Source organism: Schistocerca americana, chromosome 5 (assembly GCF_021461395.2).
Source record: "Schistocerca americana isolate TAMUIC-IGC-003095 chromosome 5, iqSchAmer2.1, whole genome shotgun sequence".
In the NCBI taxonomy this organism is placed as follows: Eukaryota; Metazoa; Arthropoda; class Insecta; order Orthoptera; family Acrididae; genus Schistocerca; species Schistocerca americana.
The window spans coordinates 481,864,702-481,886,774 of NC_060123.1; the positions used below are offsets into that span (position 1 = coordinate 481,864,702).

Here is a 22,073-nt window from a genome sequence, read left to right on the forward strand (position 1 = left end):
ATAAAACTTTTTATGCACATTGTGTTTACACCTGCTGAGTAATTTCTAAGTAAATTTATTCTTGTCCACAGCAACTGCTAATTACACTACTACGCAAAAGTTTTCAATCACTGACAACAAAAAAGAGATATACTTTATTTCAATGTATGAATACACTGTATAAACTAAGTAGACAAACAAAATAAATATTTTCTCTCTATCATTCAGTACAATACTATATTGCTTGGACTTTAGTCTCTTCAAAGTATGCACTCTTTGCCCTCAGAACTGCTACACCAACTCTTGACATTCTGGAGATAAGATTTTGTACTGTTTTTGCGGATACTGCAGTTCAACATGTCTGTAAATCATTCCATAGATATTCAGTATTAGATAAATCATTCCATAGATATTCGGTGTTAGATGACCTCAATTTTCTGACCCCCGCCCCAATCAAGTTCACCGCATAAGAGTTCAATGGGATTTAAGTCAACTGACTAACTGACTGACTTGGCCAAATCATATTCTTCAGTTCCCAACATTTCTCTTCCCTACTGACGTTCCCTCTGAGCATTGTTTAGAGGAATGTTTGGGATCACTATCCTGCTGCAGAACAAACCCAGGACCATTAAGTCTCTTGCCTGATATAACTGCATTGTTGATCAGTACCATGTGATATCCTTCCTTATTTATGTACCATTAATTCTCACTGTATTACCAACTATCAGCTACAAAACATCCCCACACTATGACGGACCCTCCACCATGCTTTACCTTGGCCATCACACACTGACTCTCATACATTCTCCAAGCAGTCAATGAACAAACATTTGATGATGGCTTCCACATATGTCAAACTCAGATTTGTCCATGAATTACACCTCAGCCTGCACACTCCAGTTTTTAAGATGCTATGCCCACTGCAATCAGTTTACCTTATTCTGTTTGCATAATAAAGGTTTTTGGCCACTATGCACCCTTTTAAACCTTGTTCACAAAGATAGCATTGCACTGCTGAGACAAGAGTTGGATTTTCTCATATACTATTTACTTCTTAGTGAATTGCAGGCAGTATGAGTCCTCTGACATTCACTCTGTACACATATGAATTGCTCTCCCCAGTATAATGTCCTCAATTGCAAGCACCAGTTTGCTTGAATCGCTGCAATTTGTACACCGCTGTAGATTGGGCTGTACCAACTTTAATTGATATTGTCCTTTTACAATGGCATTGCCGACGCAGAGGTAAAATAGCAGTGTGTATTTCAATTTTAGTCCCCTGCTTCCGTTCCATTACGAGGTAATATGGTATCAAACTGATTAGGTATACAGACACACTACTAGCTGCACACAATGGACTCTAAATTAATGAAAACTTTTTTCTACGAAGACAGCTGAAGGAATGAGTCCTATTCGAACAAAACCACCTTCGGTAAGGTCTCATCAAGCTCCTGCAGGTATTCATCAGCATTCCTCTGTGTGAACAACCAGTCAAATACACAACAAAGGTGCTTAGTTTTTACGTATTTATTCTTGTCTTATTAGAATAGGGGTGTGCTAAATATTCAAAACAAAATCCCTTTTTTTAACCACAAACCCACAGTTGTGATGTGTGATCAAAGATTTTTGTCCTGCACCTTCCTACCTGTCATCATTACACGATTATCTTTGGTGGCATGCATACCACACATTATTGTATCGAGTTACAAGTACATGTCAACTTCTACGTTGTACGTAGAGCTGAACACATTGACTGGACAACAGTAATACAGTGTAAAGAATAGGCCAAGCACTCATTTGTGATTACTTAAATAATGATGTTTCTGGCAGCTCATCAGAGCACGCCAGGGGCCGACCCAGGTGCTGTGCATTGTATGGACATGTGCCCTCTGAAAACGCTTGCATCATGAGTGAAGGTACATCACTCCTCACTTCTAGGGGTAGGAAAACCACATACATACATACATACATATATACACAAAAAATACTAGGTACAGAAACATACAGGGTACAGAAAAAAAAAAAAAAGCACTGGTGCCACGGAAAAAACACTGATCTCTCAAGTCACTGAGATTACGAGCCACAGGAAACACCAATGAGTGTTGAATGATATTGAAATAGGCCAATAGTGTACTGACAACGTGAAGGTGCATAGTGGACTAATCCAAAGTGAGCTGGAGGTACACTTCTGACAAAAAAATCTTGGAAAAGTGATGGCCACCCGATAATTTTGATAATTTTGCAATCAGCTAGTCAGGGCTGGGCAAAGGGTATCTATCCATCACAGACTGTGCATCAATTGTGGCACTAACAACGAGCAGTGGTGCAGCCCAATGACTGGAAGAAATAAACTGAATGACATCAAGCGACATCAAACAGTCTAATTTGGTCTTGACAGAGTTGCGAAATGCGACAAGTACCTGCCGCGCCCAGAAAAACAAGTTCGGTCAGACTTTTTCATGGTAATATCGGCCTGAAAACTGGTAGTACAACTAAGCCCAGGGGAAAACAGTGACAAAAGCTCAGAGCAGATGGCCTCCACATGCTGATATGGAACTTGATCTCACACTAAATTTACTTCAATGGCAATGGAGAAACTGAAAGCACTGAACGCATCTAACCGGAATGGGTCTGTGGTATGGGAATTATCCACAAAAACAAAGGTGAGAATGTGAACAACAGATTTCTAAGGTACAGGAGCGGAGAACTGATCTAGGATCAGAATCTGCCATTTATTGCAGCTAAACAACTTGAGTGAATTCTGTGTGAGGAGAGGGGAGCCCAAGTCCACATGCATTTGTGCATTTGCTAAAGTCACAGCAGTTTCTGTGTCCACTTGCATTTTTAGCAGTTTATAAAACACAGGCAAGCAAAAGCAATTTATTCGGGGAAACAGTCATTGTAGAGATACCGTTTACGTCCATCAGTATTACCGTGTCCGCTATGTCTGAAGAGCTGTTACACACCAATGCAATGTCGCCCTTCTTTCAACACTTGCTGCAAACTGCCCAATGCTTGGGGCACACAGCACGCTCATGTTAGACGAAGCAGTATGAGTGAGGCAGAAGGAGGGGTGCAGCCACTGCTGTGCCGGGGCCCGTTGCTGCCATTGACGTAATCGACACTGCCCCTTGTTATGCTAAGTTGAAGGTTGTACCACTGCAATAGTTTCTGTTGTACCACTGCAATTCTGTACACTTGCAGCATGCCTAGCAGGGATTGACTGAGCAACTTCTAATACACAGCAATCTGATTGCCTGTGGCCCATGACACTTCAATGCACTGGTTCCATATTGAGCACATTCATAAGTGTCGGATTCTCACGTTAAAGTGCTTTTTCACAGACTTCTCTATTTGGAATCAGACGAATAATAAAATCACGGACCATGTGATCAGCATAGGATTCATGATGGGTACTAGTGACAAATTTATGACGACGTCTCAATCCGTCTAATTCTGCAGCCCAGGCTTTGAAAGACTGGTTTGGGCGTTTCTCAGAATGGTAAAATTCTACACGCATTGCAGTGACATGTGTTCTGTCAAAGTAATATGCTAAGACAAGCTTGCACATATCATCAAATGATAAGCTGGCCGGTTCTTGCAAAGGCGCAAGTTGGCACACCACCTGATACATGTGTGGTGAAAGCCAGGAGCGAAAGGATGCCTTACACAGGTTTGCGGTGCCCATGCAAAAAATCTGGAAATGTTGGTATAACTGTGTCTCATAGAAACCCCAATCTTCAGCCGATCCATCATAAGACGAGAAGGGCAACGGTTGCACTGACAGGAGAGTAACCTGCCGCGAACACGCAGACACCACTTGGCTGAGAGCGGCAGTGAGAGCCTGCTGTTGTTCCGCAAAAGCTCGCCCCTGGGACATGAGATGGAGTATTTCTTCAATCGCGATATTTGGCGGCTCATTTAGCACTGATACCAACACACGGAGCTAGTCACCAAGTTTGTTGTAACAAGAACAAGCACCATTTAAGGAACATAGCACTTTATACAACAACACATAAGATACAGGTTGTGTGCAGCACTAAAGACAATTACTGGACAATCAGCATAAAGAATAGGCCAAGCACTCATTTGCGATCACTTAAATTATGCCACCAGGCTCACCAGACAGTGCCAGGGGGCTGACGCACGTGGCCTCTATAAGCGGGCCTGTGAATTTTATGGACACATGCTCTCTGAAATTGTACGCTTCATGAGTGAAGGTATATCAATTATATTTTGTAAAATGTGGAAAGCAGCAGAACTATTGCAAAAAGCTGTTTCACGTATAGTGCTTATAGTTATCAGCTGTATGACACTACTGCATTAGGCCTGATATTTTACACAACTATACTCATCTACTTGTTACTGACCAACAGCTGCATTTACTTTTTACGATTTCACCAAGTCTTCAATAACATCCTTGCTGGTTATTGTTTTTGAAACGATTGTAAACAATGTAAAAACAAGAAAATATATTAATCTGAAACAAACTTCCTGAAACATTTCTGTCACAAGGGGCTTACCTTTACCAAAAATAGAGCAATCAGTCTTTAGGGCATGCATATTCTTCTCCTAGCATGATTCAGACTCTATCACTTTGCCTCTTATCACATGAAAACTGTGGAAATATATCTAAGTTATTTTCTTATGTCTCATGTCTGGTATCAAACAATGGTTGTTATACTTAAATCTCTCGAAATAACTTTCTGTTCATGTCCACCTCCTCCTCTTCCTTCTCCTTCTTCTTCTTCTTCTCCTCCATCATCATTATCGCTGTCATTGTCGTCTTGGATTATCACCCTCAAATACTGTGGTTCTACAGAACTATTTCCAGGGGCAATAATTCACAAATTTCACTCCTCTGTTCCCCTTCCAGCATATTTCTAGTCTCTGTTGCAATACGGAAAATGTCCTAAATTTCATCTTATAATTTCATGAAGTTCTCAAGTTTGTTGTATATATTTTTACCACAACAGCACAATATACTTGTTCTCAAACTTCATTACTAATTAAGATTGCCAACTGGTGACAGCTACCAAACAACCTTCAACATATAAATTAACTTTCACAGCACTCTTTAAGTTTCCATGGAGACAAATAAAACAAAGACCAACACATATGAAATACATTGTAATTTGATTGTATGTAACATTGTTAGCTGCAACAGGCAGAAAATGTGCTTTGTTGGTGCTGCACATTCTAGCAATTTTGATCGAGATAAACTTAAACTGCAGTGTTCTTCTTCGGCATGCCAGTGTAAAAGTATGTACAAAATCAGCTTGGTGAAAAATCCATGCAATATGGATGTTTATTCATAAATAAAAGCTGACTTAGGAATTTTCCCTTATGTGAGACTGCATTTACAGGATCATATGCTGATTTAAAGCTCTAGATTTGCATATTTTACAATTCACATTGCTTCTGCAACTCTTTCATTTATTATACCACTCTGTATTGTGATATATTTTGAAATTTCAAATATTTGCAAGTGCTGCGATAAACCAGTACTGTTATTGTCAATTTCAGGCTTAAATTTAATTGTGCTCTTTTAAAATTTTTGAGAAAAGTAAGTGTCAGGAAGTCATTTCTGGAAGTATTTGTATGGAGTATAGCCATGTATGGAAGTGAAACATGGACGGTAAATAGTTTGGACAAGAAGAGAATAGAAGCTTTTGAAATGTGGTGCTACAGAAGAATGCTGAAGATTAGATGGGTAGATCACATAACTAATGAGGAAGTATTGAATAGGATTGGGGAGAAGAGAAGTTTGTGGCACAACTTGACCAGAAGAAGGGATCGGTTGGTAGGACATGTTCTGAGGCATCAAGGGATCACCAATTTAGTATCGGAGGGCAGCGTGGAGGGTAAAAATCGTAGGGGGAGACCAAGAGATGAATACACTAAGCAGATTCAGAAGGATGTAGGTTGCAGTTGGTACTGGGAGATGAAGAATCTTGCACAGGATAGAGTAGCATGGAGAGCTGCCTCAAACCAGTCTCAGGACTGAAGACCACAACAACAACAACAAGCTGATCCTCATTCACAACAATCATTCTCTAATTTCATTGTACAATTACATGAGAAATAGGTTAGTTTGAGAATTGTCGGACACTTACAAAACTATATTTTCAAAAGTTACCAGTACGTTTGTTTTGGATACGTAATTTATTTAATGGCAAATCAGTGTTTGTGGTTCTCAGTTCACATAAAAGAATAATCTGAATTTGTTGTATATAAATACAAATAAACATACAGTTTTGAGAATTTTCTGAAGCTCTCATTGTCCTCTGCATGATCTACAAGCAATTTGCAGAGTGTCATCATTTGAGTTTTAGTTACTGTAGCAGGTTTTCTATCTAGCATATTGTTTTCCCTTAAAGAGGAGTATTCCTATATATTATCTACATTTATTGTAAATTAACTTTATTTTTGAGTTTGCTATAGACTATAATTAACCTCAAAAAGTTCAGGGAAACCATTAATTTTCACCACAAGCTTTTCAGTTATCATGTTAGAAGTATCATTTTGTGTATTTGCTTCAGTTATTAAAGAGAATTAATACTTTTTTTTAGGTCAACAGGTGACAAGATAATCAGCAGTTATTTATTCACTGTCCTGTAACACATACTGGGCCAGCCAAAATGCAGCCCCACTGTGAATGCTGTTCTCAAACATGGGATGAGTTGGTTGAAGTTTGTCAGCAGCTGGCAATCACCCTGACTACTGTCTAATGATTGGCAGCTGCTGCGAATCAGTGTGTTGGAAGAGCTCCCAGGAGTTGTGTACCCATGATACCTGAACCATCAGGTACAATCCTCGCCTGTATGCTGTCTGCTCTGCAGAAGTACAGGATCTGTCATTACCTGTTCACTTGACTGTGAGCAGTGTGTCAGTGGTATATCTAGGCATCCTGTACATGGTGGGCAGGAACTATGGAGGACTCAGGGTCTTTCGTACCGATCCCCCTGACCAACAAGTTTGAGGTTCCTTCACTGAAACTAAATCCGTTGTGTCAGGAGGATGCAAACACAAAAGGGTAGGGTCTATTAACTATCGGCAGTTCAAATGTACAGCAAATAATGGTATCCCCCAGGGAAATGGCAGCAAGGGACAGGAAAGCAGGAAAGGATACCAGGTGCACTCAGTGTGTATGTCTGGGGTCTCATTCAACATGTTGAAAAGGCTATTTTGAAAGCCACTGACAGAACAGGGTGCAACCAACTGCAGATTTTGGCACACGTTGGAGCAAACAACGCCTGCTGTCTGGGCTCCAAGGTCATTCTCGGGTCATTTCAGCGACTGGTAGAGAAGGCTGAGAAGACCAGCCTTGCACGTAGAGTTTCAACAAAGCTCACAATTTTCAGCATTGTCCTCAGAACTGATCGTGGCCCTCACATTCTGAGTTGGGTGGAAGGACTGAACCAGAGACATTGAAAGTTCTGTGGAAAGCTAGACTGCAACTTCCTGGACTTGTGCCATAGGATCAAGAACTGTGCGGTGCCCTTAAATAGGTCAGGTGTGCACTACACATCAGAGGCTGCTAGTCAGGTAGTTGAATGTGTGTGGGGTGCAAACAAGGTTGGTTTTTTTTTTTTTTTTTTTTTTGATTAGGCGACTCTTCATCCAATCCAGATAATGACAGCTGTAGGACACTCAGAAGTATCAACGTAAGTTCGAGAGAAATGCCCCCCCACAGATGACAGATTAATTTCCTAATGGTAAACTGTGGAAGCATTCGCAAAAAAGTGGCAGAGTTTGAAGTGCTCACAAAAAGCAGTGAATCTCACATAATACTAGGTAGAAAAAGCTGGTTATAAGCTAAAATTGGTAGCAGTGAGACTTTTGGGAAAAATTTAAGTGTATATCGAAAGGATACATAAACGGGAGATGGTGTATTTGTCACAGCAGACAAGAAGATAAAATCCACTGAGATAGAAACTGATGAGACTATCTGGACAAGACTATTGTTTGGACAAGACTCAGTACCAGTGGGTAGGGATAAAATGATAACTGGATCCTTCTATAGCCCACCAGACTCATCTCCTTCCAACTATAATCTATCCTAGATCCCTCAAACAAAAAACTGTGTCCAGCTCTTGGAAAAAGCACAGGTCACACCTGTCTATAACGAGGGTAGTAGAATTGATCCACAAAACTGCTGTCCAATATCCTTGACATGGATTTTGCTGCAGAATCTTAGAGCATATTCTGAGTTCACATATAATGAGCTACCTTGAACAGAATGACCACCTCAATGCCAACCAGCATGTATTTCAGAAACATTGATCATGTAAAACCCAACTCGTATTTTTCTCACATGACACCGAAAATTTTGGATCAAGGCAAAGAGGTAGAAGCTGTATTTCTTGATTTCCGAAAAGTATTTGGCTCAATACCACACCTACACTTATTGTCAAAATTATTATCAATGGAGTACCAAGTGAAGTTTGTGATCGGATTGAGGTTTTTTTGGCAGGGGAGATGCAGCACGTTATCTTGGATGGAGAGTCATCATCAGAGGTAGAAGTAACTTCAGGTGTGCCCCAGGGAAGTGTGATAGGACCCTTGCTGCTCATGTTAAATATTAGAGACCTTGCAGGCAATAATAACCACAATGTTTTTGCAGATGCTGCAGTTAATCTATAATACAGTATTGTCTGAAAGATCATCAGATCATAATAAGATTTCGAAGTGTGCAAAAATTGGCAACTTGCTTTAAATGTTCAGAATTGTAAAACTGCCCACATAAAAAAAAATAGCAGTCTACGACTATATCAATGAGTCACATTTGGAATTAACCAACTCATACAAATACCTCATTATAGCACTTCGTAGGGATATGAAATGGAACTCCAGTTTATTGGTAGAGTACTGTGGAAGTGCAGTCAGTCTATCATCAGTCACTCATGTAACTGGGTTTAGAATATTGCTAAAATGTGCAAGATCCATACCAGATAGGGCGTGGGACACATGTCAGATAGGATTAACAATGGATATTGAACATATACAGAGGAGAGCAGTGTGAATGGTCAAAGGTTCATTTAATCCTGAACTGGAAGACTGTTGAAGATAATGTAGGGTAACCATCTCAAGAAAGTCTATTAACGAAGTGTCGAGAACCAACTTTAAATGATTACTCTAGGAATCTACTACAATCCCCTCATGTTGCACACATAGCGATCATGAGGATAAGATTAGAATAATTGCTGCACGCAGAGTGGCATCATTCTTCCCACACTCCATACGTGATTGGAACAGGAAGGAACCCTAAAGTCTGGTACAATGGGATGTACCCCCTTCACGCACCTCACAGTGGTTTGAAGAATATACAGGGTGTTACAAAAAGGTACAGCCAAACTTTCAGGAAACATTCCCCACACACAAAGAAAGAAAATATGTTATGTGGACATGTGTCCAGAAACGCTTACTTTCCATGTTAGAGCTTATTTTATTACTTCTCTTCAGATCACATTAATCATGGAATGGAAACACACAGCAACAGAATGTACCAGCGTGATTTCAAACACTTTGTTACAAGAAATGTTCAAAATGTCCTCCGTTAGCGAGGATACATGCATGCACCCTCTGTCGCATGGAATCCCTGATGCGCTGATGCAGCCCTGGAGAATGGTGTATTGTATCACAGCCATCCACAATACAAACACGAAGAGTCTCTACATTTGGTACCAGGGTTGCGTAGACAAGAGCTTTCAAAATGCCCCCATAAATGAAAGTCAAGAAGGTTCAGGTTAGGAGACCGTGGAGGCCATGGAATTGGTCTGCCTCTACCAATCCATCGGTCACCGAATCTGTTGTTGAGAAGCGTACGAACACTTCGACTGAAATGTGCAGGAGCTCCATCGCGCATGAACCACATGTTGTGTCGTACTTGTAAAGGCACATGTTCTAGCAGCACATGTAGAGTATCCCGTATGAAATCATAACAATGTGCTCCATTGAGCGTAGGTGGACGAAACTAAAAAGAGCTCTAACATGGAAATTAAGCGTTTCCGGACACATGTCCACATAATATCTTTTATTTAGGCCTATTTGTGTGTGAGGAATGTTTCCTGAAAGTTTGACCGTACCTTTTTGTAACACCCTGTATATAGATGTAGATGCAAATTTACTTATGTCACATTTTATGCCTATGTTTAAATCATCTATAAACGGTTCTTCACTAACATCAAATATTTTTCTTAATTGGAATATACTCCACAAGATCAGTTCATTTATACAATTACAAGCACAATAAAAAGCTGTAAGAGCAGCCATTAACTTACCAACCAAAGTGCATTTAAAGTTCAAAACAAGTGGGATATATTAGTTCCCACTTGAATGAAAAGTTTTAATTAAATTTTCCATTTTGGCATTAAGGGAAAAAAGTTCTAAGTACAATGTCCTATGATAGCATCATTGTCACCTTACTTCTTATTGTTCTTAACCTTGCAGACTATTCTATTGCTACTTTCATATGAGAACATATTATTGCCATGCTCTTTCCATCCTTATTTATTTCATAAACATAAATTAACCCTGAACGTCATTTCGTGGCTCCATTTCACAAGTACTGTGAAAAAGCATAATATGGATGGTGCTCTAAGAGCCAGTGTCTCTTTGTCAATCCTTATCTCTCCATTCTAGTAACTACCAGTTTCTAGTCATTTCCTTGGCTTCCTCTCAGCTTTGTTATTTTCACATTGGTAGAATTACTTTTTTTGTTATTCTGATTTTTTTTTTTATGGCTTGTACTACACTGGTCAAAAGTGCCTACATTACAGATCAAATCTGTGATTTTCTCTCTTACTGTTGTCTTCTCCATACTGATGTTACAATAAGCTGATGAATACCTAATACGCTCTTAATTTGTATATGAAACTGTACATTGAAAAATAAATGAGGGAAGCTCAGCATACAATGGTCCATAAAGATTATTCTCTCACTCTTCACTCAAAAAGACTAACATGAAATGATGAGAAGAGATGAGATACACACAAGAAAGAGAGGTTGATCATCCTACAGTTAAAACTGTTTTGGTCTACTTAGGTACCATTAACTATTTTTTCTGACAACAGCCCTCACTTAACATTTTCATCATCTAACACTGCTGAGCATTTTGGCAATACTGAAAGTGTAATCAATACAGCACATGTGTAGCCCACTGGGTCCAAATCACTTCACACTTCATAAAATAAATTTTTCTCCACTACAGGAAGGTTGCTGAGATCAATTTCAGAAGTGGAAAATCACCATAAATTTTTCACTGCCAATAGTTACATTAGAGAAAAATTAAGACCCCTTATGCTGAAGAACATGTGTCATAAAAGACATATTTCAAGATAGTATATGCACCTCAGTGGTTTCAAAGCAGTGCTCATAGATACATCATTTCCATTACGTCACATAGTATGTGGAATATCTTACAGGGTGGAGTCTTAGGTACACATGGGCAGATGAAACCTTGTCAACATGAAACCACACATCTTCTGGCCATCCCCATTTGATGAGGTCTTCATCTGAAAAACAAAAATACAATATTTGCTATTGAAATGGCATTTTTTATTTAGTACAAGAAGGAAATCTGCTTCAAGGTCATGAATCTTGTAAACTTAGCAAGTGTCACAAGGATAGTTAATACAAGGCATGTTCAGAAAGTAAGCAGTTTCGCTCTACTGCCACTACAGCACTAGCATCACAGTTAGCATATTCGAAATTATGTCTCTGATTCACTGTCTTTCCACTTACCCCTTTACAGCCGGATTGTGTTGTGTTTATGTTTGTTAGTAATTGTTCAAAATGTTAAAAACAATCTCTGAACCTGCCAACTGTGAAGTGCATTCTGTAATACTGTTTCTGGATACAAAGAATATTCAACCAGCTGAAATTCATTGCCAACTTGTACAGATTTGTGGCGAAAAATGTAACGATCCATGGAATGGTGAGAAAGTGGGTGAAACAATTAAATGATGGTCAAACTAATGTTCGCGACGGAGCAAAAAGTGGATAAGAATGCTTTGTGATGAGTTTCCACAAACTTCAAAAACAGCTTGGCCTGAAATTGCCTCAAATCACTTAAATTTTCACAAATTGTCCTCCTATTGGGTTACAAAAATGCTTACGGTTGTCCACAAGATGAACTGACTTGGCAATGCTTTGACATTTCTGACCCAATACAGTGGCAAGGGGCATTAATTCAAAAACAGAATTGCGACCGATGACAAAACTTGGGTTTGTCATGTCACAATGGAGGCACTCTCGATTTCCCAAAAATCTAAAATTCAAAACAACACTGTCGGCAAAAAAAAATATGGCCACTGTGTTCAGTGACACAGGGCATTCTGCGTATTGAGTTCCTTCAAAGAGGTGAAACTATCAATGCGGTGTGATACATCAAGAAAGCTATGGTGTACAATTCAAAACAAAGGGCACGAAATGCTCTATCAAAGCATTGTAATGCTTCATGGTCATGTGTGTCCTCATTCTGCTGGTGTTACTAAAAACCTTGGTCAATAATTCAGGTGGGAGTAGTCTGATCACCCGCCGTACTGCTCCGATCTCACACCTTCTATCACTTGTGCTTGGATTCAAAGTGTGATTTTTGAGGAAGGCATTTTGACAACAATGATGATGCATAAAACAGGGCTCAGTAGTGGCTGTCTTCACTGATGGTATCTTTCTATGAAGAGGACATAGGCAAGGTTTGACATTATGACAAATGTCTTAACAATGTGGCAACTATGTAGGAAAAAATCTTCAGAAACACTCTTTCCTTTAAAAAAAATTAAAAACGTTTTTCGATGGTGTTTTCCCCAAAACAGTACTTACTTTCTGGACATGTAACGTATCGCTAGGTTTAGCTATCTCATGTTTAAGATGACAAATATAACTCACAGAAAAATTCAGTTTGGAGACAACTCTACTCTAGTCTGTTGGAGCTTTACTCAAATAAGCATTTTGTTAATTGTTAATAGTACAATTGCTTTCCTCTCACATGCATCTTTACCCGACATGCATCTATGTCATATTCGTTAAAAGCAAATATAAAAATTCTGATATAGTTAGATAATACTGTCTTTGAAAAAAGTAATAATAAACATCTTAAATGTGTAACTTAAACTTAGGCCTAAAACTTTCCCCCTAAAGATAATTTCATGAAATTTTGGGCAAACTGTTGGATGTCTGTAACTTGCTGACAGAATATTTCAACAGTCATTCTGGCTACCTCTTGTCATGTACTGGCAACAGTACACTGTGACTCTTATCAATCAGGACAGTTTCCAGTTAGATACAGAAGGGAATCCAGTTACAGAATCACTTCGTGGTCTGTGTGAGTCAGTGTCGTTTCTGCAGTTTTACAATGTGAAGATGTTCAATTTGATAGCAATGAGGGCAGCTTTCACCACTGGGGATGCCCACAGCACTGCATGCACTTGAGCAACAGACATGCAGGGTCTTAATACTTTGGAGACTGGCTACTTAGAAGAATACTGGGGATAGGGAACTGGCAATTTATGCAGTTATATAAAGGCTTACTGGCACATATGTAATTGATTTATCTTCAAGATTAATACATACTAAAAAAAGAACCAAGCTTCAAGTTTTATTTTTCATTCTTACTTTTGTTCTTTGACAGATTGTAAATCCTAAAATAATGATAATATAATCATCCTACCACCACAAAAAAGTGCAAGGTGGAGTGGGAGATAGATAGTGTGTATTCTTGGGACAATGTTTTTTGCCCACATTATGACTGATGTTATTTTTTGTTAGTTAATGTTTTTATTTGAGGGGGGGGGGGGGGGGGGGGGGGAGTTGCGCACGTGTAACTTTCTTTGAGATTTAGTACCTCCACTGTTGCTGAAGTAGTTTTCTATGAGTTTTGCGGGTTGGGTTGTTACATAAAATTCATAATTATTAGTTGATACTGGTGGGTATCACGGAGTGAGTTTTTATTTTGGTCAGGTCACATTTTCAATGATAGTCATTGCCTGTTGGCCTCATGAGCTTCGGTTGAGCAATGTAGATCAAGGGAAATTTCCAGTACCAGGTTTTGAAGGTACGTTTGGGTTCATGGTATCATGGACTTCTTTTGAGCTATATAGATCAAGCGAAATTTTCAATGCCAGTTTTTTTTATTTGCACTGTTTATTGCTGAGTATATATGTGCTTGACTGTACTATTAGTATAAGTTATGGTATGTCATTATTAGGATTGTTGTACATTTAGTTTGACACCACCCAAAATCTTCCAAATTCTCACAGTTGTCCTGTTAGTTTCATGTTATTTCTGCAGTTAAATATTTTTTGTATTATTTGTGTGTGTTCACATGTGTAATGAGTAAAGTCATGGTCACCATATTGTATAAGCTCAAAATAAGTGTGTCCACCATATTAATGACATCACAGGTCAAAATCAACCAGAGGTACCACAATCTTTGGTTATGCCAAAGAACTCCTCAGTACACTTCTGCCAGCGGACACCTGAAGATCGCCAGAAGATTCTATGCCAAAATACTGTGGCAGCAAGGTACAGAAGTGTGGCAGAAAAATCTTAAATGATAGAAGAAAGGAAGAAGATGTATATGACCGAGACCAAGTCACAGATACAAAGAATAGTAAAGTGTTCACAAAGGAAATCTTTCCCTTAACCACTATGGCAGAAAAACATGCTCTTCATAATGATCCAAATCTTTCCAAAGCTTGGAGGAACAATTTCAGATACAATTACTCTATAAGAAAAACGAAGGGTGCAGAAGGAAGAGGGGGCAGTGGAAGGAAAGAGAGGAAACTAAAGCAAGGGAGAGGGGAGGAGTGCAGTGAAGAGGACCAGAGTAGAAGGGTGAGGGGAAGACAGTGAAACTTTTTGTTGCAGTGTTTGGAAGAATGGAATATAGATTTGGCAATGCTTCATATGGGAGGTTTTTTTAAAACTACATCACTGGCTTTACGGCAGATAGGCAGGAACTGAAAGCAGCAAGTAAGGTATGACTAATTTCTGTTGGCTCATAATCCTGACGTAGGTACAATGTCACTTTGGAACTGGCGATTACAGGCTTCTAAAAATGACTGACCTATGGATGAAAAGGTTTATATATACAAGGTGCGACAATAAAGTAATGAGACTGCTTTGCTTTGCAAGATGTGGCAACCCTGCAGGCTTGTGTAGGCACAATATCTTTGACCTTGGTCTATAAGCTGCTTTTAGACCAAGCGGCACATTGACGCAACTGCTCTGTCGTGAGTTGTGCTGTAATAAGTTAACACGTTTGTGTCTCTCATCACGGAAATGGAACTGCATAATATTGCGCAACGGTATGTCATTTATTTTTGCGTTAAATTGGGTAAAAATGCGACGATAACTTACGGTAAGCTTCAGAAGGCTTTTGGAGAGGAGGTTATGTCAAGGGCTCAAGTTTTTTGTTGGCATAAAATGTTTAGTGAAGGCAGAACGAATGTTGAAGATGAAGACCGCAGTGGACAACCATCAACCTCACGGACAGATGTCAACTTGGCCAGAGTGCATGAACTCGTACGATCTGATTGAAGATTATCCATGAAAATGATTGCAGAAGAACTGAACATCAATCAAGAAAAGGTTCGTCTAATAATAACTGAAGAGCTTGGTATGGGAAAGATTTGTACAAAAATGGTCCCAAAAAATCTCACACCACAACAGCGACAAACACGAAAAAATGTGGCAGCTGATCTGTTAGAGTAAACGGAAATCAATCCAGAATTGATGAGCCGTATTATCACTGGTGTTGCAAGTTGGTTTTTTCAGTACGATCGAGAGACAAAAAGCCAAAGTTAGCAATGGTGCTCAAAGGGGTCACCCAGACCAAAAAAAAGCTCGCGTGTCAAAGTCAAAAGTGAAATGCATGCTTGTGTGCATCTTTGTTTCCGAGGGAATTGTTCATAAAGAGTGGGTGCCTCCTGGACAAACAGTTAACCAATATTACTACAAAGACATTTTAGAAAGACTTCGGAAAAGAGTTCTTTGTGACTGTGCTACATTGCTGATAATTGGATTCTGCATCAAGATAATGCACCATCCCATACTGCTCTGTCAGTACAGCAATTTTTTACCTCAAAAGAAAGTTCAGTACTACCACAGCCACCTTATTCACCAGATATCACTCAGTGCGACTTTTTTCTATTTCCAAGAGTCAAAACGGCGGTCAAGGGACACCATTTTCAAACAACACAAGATGTCCAAAAAGCTTGATGAGGGTCTTGGAGGATATTACAGAAGATGAGTTCCAGAAATGTTACCATCAATGGCAGAATTGCTGGAAAAACGGTGTGCAATAAGAATGGAACTACTTTGAAGGAGACAACACTAAACTTGACTAAAACAGAAAGCACCATTTTTTTCCACATCAGTCTCATTACTATATTGTTGCACCTACTATATTGTTGCACCTCGTAGTAATAACAAAAGGATACTTCATAACTAAAATATTGAGAAAATGGACAGTTGTTTTTCACATAACTCTCTGTCGACAGGCCCTACTGTATCCATTGGTTCCAACTGACTGCCATGTCATCCCCCACCAAGCGCATCATTATATGCGTGTGGAGGGGTGTGGGGGTCAGCACACCACTCACCTGGCACCCGGTTCCAGTTTTCCCACAAAGGAAAAATCCCTAGCAGCACTGGGAATTGAACCCAGGTCCTTCACGTGGCACTCACCCCCACTGACCACGTAGCTATGGAGGTGGAACATGGCGTGTTTTGATCATATACCCATCTACTGATAGTTTTTGCTTCTTTTTTTAATTAAAAAAACAGTTTTTAGCAAAAGTTGTGCACAACCATTTCCAAAATTCCTAAACAGAGACCCCCTCTATGTTGGCTTACATCTGTTAAAGCACAAAGTTTACTAGACAGCAATCTAAAATAGTACAGAGTATATGTTAATGTAATGTTTTGGGCATTTCTGTTATTGTATTACAAAGTTTATAAAGTCAAGAGCAGTCACAAAGTAAACTGAACTGTGAACTTACTAGACAGCAATCTAAAATAGTACAGAGTATATGTTAATGTAATGTTTTGGGCATTTCTGTTATTGTATTACAAAGTTTATAAAGTCAAGAGCGGTCACAAAGTAAACTGAACTGTGAACTGGATAAATTTTATGGCGTATTCCTTAGGGACATACCAGTATTGGTTCAAATGGCTCTAAGCACAGTGGGACTTAACATCTGAGGTCATCAGTCACCGTACCAGTATTACTTACGTATGTAATATGCTCATTCTTTGGAGTATCAATAACAAGGGCACTAATACCAGTATTGAGTTTAGTTTTTCTACAAAAACAAATATTAGTATTTTGCTTTGTGCCACCCATATTGAGTCTTCCTTCTGGTTTTGACATAATTACTGAAAGTATTTCAGCATTTAAGAATACCACTGTAATTTTATTTAAGGCTACTACGTTTTAATTTTTAAATATTTTTTTATGTAGAATACAAATAGCTGTAATAAAGAGGGCACTAGTTACTACTGATGTCACATGCCAAGGTTAGCTACACAGAACTGTAAGCGGAAAGCTCATTTTAAAAGTTAATTGTCTGTAATGTATAGTAGTGTGATGTACGATTTTATCTCCTATGAGCCATCGTAAGTTGGATGGTACAAAAATTACAGTTTACAAGCTGATGCAGTTGTGATTTGGTATTAATTTATATTTTAATGGCTGATTCTCACTATGTTCTTTTATTCATATAGCAATGAATATAGCTACTGAGGAGCTCAAATCACTCTGCAATGAACAGATTAAAAATTTACAACTGTTGCTATCCTTCCTCCTATCTAGGATCTCATTAATATGTTCTTGGCACATGCTGAAGAGAAAGACTAAAATGCACCCTAACAACATCAAAAGACACCAAACCACCACTATGGCACCTGCTTTGTCATAGAATTGCTCATATCTAACAAGTACTGAGTCCCCACAAGAATATGGAGGGTTTGGCAAGGGAGGTTTCTTTTATCAATGCAGTCAAACACATAGAAATTTCAGGAACCATATCTAGCTACAAAATGAGCACTGTATAAAATACCACCACAAGTTATTGTCGTGACACATTTGTTGCCTTCACCAACTCATAACCAAATTATGTCCTACAATTTAACCTTCACCTCGGGCTACAACAGTTCGGACTACAAATTTTTGAGTATTCACATTGATTATGACTTGAGCTAGAAAGATTATTCAATTCTGCATGTTCTGAAGCGAGTATAATTTCTAGAGTTTGTAGTACACAATGTTCAAGATCACTGTACTTGCTTATTTCGATTCTATTGCATCTCATGGTATAATGTTCTGGGATGTAACAACATCTCGCTTGAGACATTTTTAAATTACAGAAGACAGTCATTAGAATTATTATACACAGCTCTCCACAGACTAGTTCCAAGTTTTTACTGTGCAGTTAAAAATACTTACAGTACAGTTCAAAATGGCTCTTAGCACTATGGGACTCAACATCTGAGGTCATCAGTCTACAGTACAGTATCATCTTGGTACTTATCCAAGTGTACTGTATACAACAACACATGTGAGCAGTGCCTGTATTAATTCGGATTTCCATAACTACAATATGTGTATCAGTGAGTATCCGCATGTAGAAAGAGCAAGAATAACAAAAACTCGAAAATGTGAGTCATTATTGAATAAAGTTGAACAATGCTCCGTCAATTTGCATTGAGGGAATATGGGCAAGAAGAGTGAAAGTTTACATCAGAACTAAAAATATACTTGTTTAATAATTTTTTTAACAGAGATGAATATTTTGAATTCCTAAATCAATAACAGATATTTGTATTTTCTCCATTGTCACTTGAATCATGTTGTTCTCATTGTAAATTTTATATTTTGTTTGTACACTCTTTTAACTATTCTCAAAGTGTACTGCACGTGTGTCAAATCATTATTTACTTCTTAAGTCAGCATGTATAACAGCAATACATTTGTTCACTCTACCGATTATGTCGTAAAATGTTACTTCTATATTTATTATAATTTAGTTTAGAGAATTCTGCCATGGGTATGCTGTGTTCTATTACGGCGATTCGTATATCATATACGTGATGAAAAGGATGATGATAAACTAAACTAAGCTGTAGGTCAAAAAACTATGTTTTAGACATGTACAAAAAAGAAAGTGTCGACCGTAATGCCCATGGGCAAAAGAGGTCTATTTTATCGCTAAATTTGCTGCAACCTGAAGTAAACTCTCGGGTACTGAACGGAATAAATGCAACGACCGTGACGAACGCTAAGAAATCCATCACGGTCGTAAATATGAGGCGTTAACAGCCGTTATAACTTCACTTTTAATCACGAGAGGTTTTCCATGTGAAATTTCTGAATGCGCACGGTGACTACTATTAAACATGGTTTAAGTTACGTAGTTGATCACCCTTTCCTTTCTCTCCTATGAATTTATGTCACGAACGAATGCCCATTACATGTCCTAAGCTTCTATATACACATGCTATTATTAATGGCGTGATATTAAATATCCATGAACCTATCAACATAATAAGTTGCTGTACGACTCTGGATTTTATTTGTATTTGATTTTCCGGCTTTATGCCGTTACCGGCCCAGACTCTTCTTTTAGACCACAACATCAACATTACAAGTAGTCGCCAAGAAAAATACCCGGCATAAGTCAATAAGTCATGTCCTTACAAAACAGAGTGAGACAATAAAATGACCAATATGAAAGATACTTACTTTCGAATTTGTCTATTCCCATAAACAATGTCACTGGTGGTGACACGACTGGAAAAAATATAAAATTTCATAAGCAACGGAAGAATATTCATTCTTAAATCAGGCTCATCTTTCTTAAAACTATTACCGTTACTGGTGAAATAAAAAACCATTGTGCTTCTACTCTCCTAACACAAATTGTCAACACTGCGCCTAAATAATAAACACAGTACACTCCACACAACAAACATTCACGTGCTTAAAATCATATTCACCACCGTGACACCTATGACGCAAAGATAGCACGTACACAGTAGCATACATCAACCAAAAGGTATATTTATTTCTGACTTCGACCAATACATCGACCACCAAGTATACTCGAGCAACAAGCCGAAACTAGGTTAGATTCATTGGAAATACAGGTATAACCACGTGAATGTGTTCGATGCACACGCAGGCATTCTCCCAGATCGCGTGGCTTGTGACAGCGTGTAAGCTGTTTGAGTTGCGACCAATGGACGGTTGCAACCAGTTTCGGCTGATCACAGGAAATAACAATAAAATATTGCATCCAAATAGCCATACAAATTCAAAGTACACTGACAAAAATAAACGAAATTAGAGATTTTTACACTTTGTGATTTGCGTAGTAACTGACTGACCGTGTCCTTTTGGTACAGGGTTCTATATGGTAACGTTTGCATATTTGATTACAAAGTTTACAATCACCAATTGCGTTTGGTTCATGATATGACGTGTTGATGCAAATAAGGTAATGGAAATTATGGACTGCCATTCTGGTGATCACGTGTCTCATTTCGAAGTTTCCTTTTGCCCATATTCGGTCAATCATATCGCCAATGCTGTAAGATTCTAGAGGTACATCTTCCATTTTTTCCTTCAATGTTTCAAGTAGATTTTCCAAAGCGCTGCTGTTGGGTAGCATCAGGTACATTGGTCTTCGGTGAGGAAGGGTTACATCACCAGTACGATCGTGTTGTTTACGACACTCCAATTCTTTATTTATATAGGTGGCCTTCACTCTTTCTAGTGTCGTTAGGTTTTCACTGTAAAATGTGGTCCGATAATTTCTATGAAGTACGTCAGTATTGGGAAGATTTTGGCTCTGAATGATGCCATTGCTGTCTCTAGGCTAAGGGAGCTGATATATTGTGATTCATGGATTGCCATTACTGCTTCCATTGCTTTCTCTGATACGTTTTGTGAAACATTTTGCAGTTGTTAGTACTGTGACACCTAGGTACTTAAGTCTGGTACGATCTTCTGTTTTCATTTCAGTATATTTATTATCATCCTTTGCATCATTTACACGATATAGGAATTGTCATAATACTGCCAAGAATACGCACAGCAGAATTTTACAAGTTTCTATCAAACACATAAAATTAACATTATGCTGAAAATTAAAACATTTAATTAATGGGTTCTTCTTTTACATGCTCTTTCAACATCTACCACATGTGATGGATTTATATATATTTTGGGAAACATATATCACACATAATTTAGAGTTAAAAGAGTATAAACGAGACATAGAATTGACAATGAGAACAATATGATATTGACAATACACCTATCAGTTAGTGATTTAAGGATTCAAAATATTCCTCTATGCTATTAAAATATTTATTTATCACAAACTTTTTTAAATTCTGACTTAAATTTTCCTTCATCCTATGTCCCCCTGATGCAGAGCTTTATAAAGCTTTATTCCATAGTGGCTCACATAGTTCTGAGTTTTTGTTTTTCTTGTTCTTTCTACATGCAGATTCTTAGAGATACATGTTTTGTAGTCATGAAGATCTGAATTTACACGTAAACTACTCAAGTGTGTGCTTGTATGCAGTATGCTTTTTAATATCTACAAAGATTGTACTGTAAGTATGTTTAGCTGCATGAACAAGGGCTTGGAGTGTGTTTGTGGAGAGCTGTGTGTAATAATTCTAGTGGCTCTTTTCTGTAATTTAAAAACATCTCTCAAACGACATTTAGTTGCACCCCAGAATGTTACTCCATAGGCTATATAATAGAATCGAAATGAGTCATATACACTAATCTTGTACACTCTGCACTGCAAATTCTACAAATTATCATCAGTGCAAAACATGCTGAATTGAGTTTTTTGCATATGTATGTGACATGGGCTTTTCAGCTCAAGTGCTGATCAATGTGTACATGCCCAAAAATTTTGTAGACCAGACTTTCTCTATTTCATGGGCACTCAATGATAAATAGTGATCATCCTTCTCATTTACTTTAGTGTACTGTATGTAATTTATTTAAGTTGAGTGACAACTTATTAGCGTAAAACCACTGTTGCACACTCTGCAGAACCTTTTCAGCT

General features: G+C 38.4%; 1 protein-coding gene across 1 annotated transcript in view; it reads right to left on the reverse strand.

The window, feature by feature from the left end:
* Nucleotides 1-20,015, reverse strand: part of LOC124616073 (coiled-coil domain-containing protein 25) — a 53,473-nt gene extending 33,458 nt beyond the window's left edge. The window contains exons 1-3 of the mRNA XM_047144309.1: nt 19,854-20,015; nt 19,727-19,774; nt 11,404-11,495 (exon numbers count right to left, since the gene is read on the reverse strand). Of these exons, the coding sequence (XP_047000265.1) occupies nt 11,404-11,495; nt 19,727-19,774; nt 19,854-19,878 (165 nt within the window). The 5' untranslated portion in view covers nt 19,879-20,015. The remainder of the gene's footprint in view (nt 1-11,403; nt 11,496-19,726; nt 19,775-19,853) is intronic.
* Between the last annotated feature and the right edge of the window lie 2,058 nt (nt 20,016-22,073).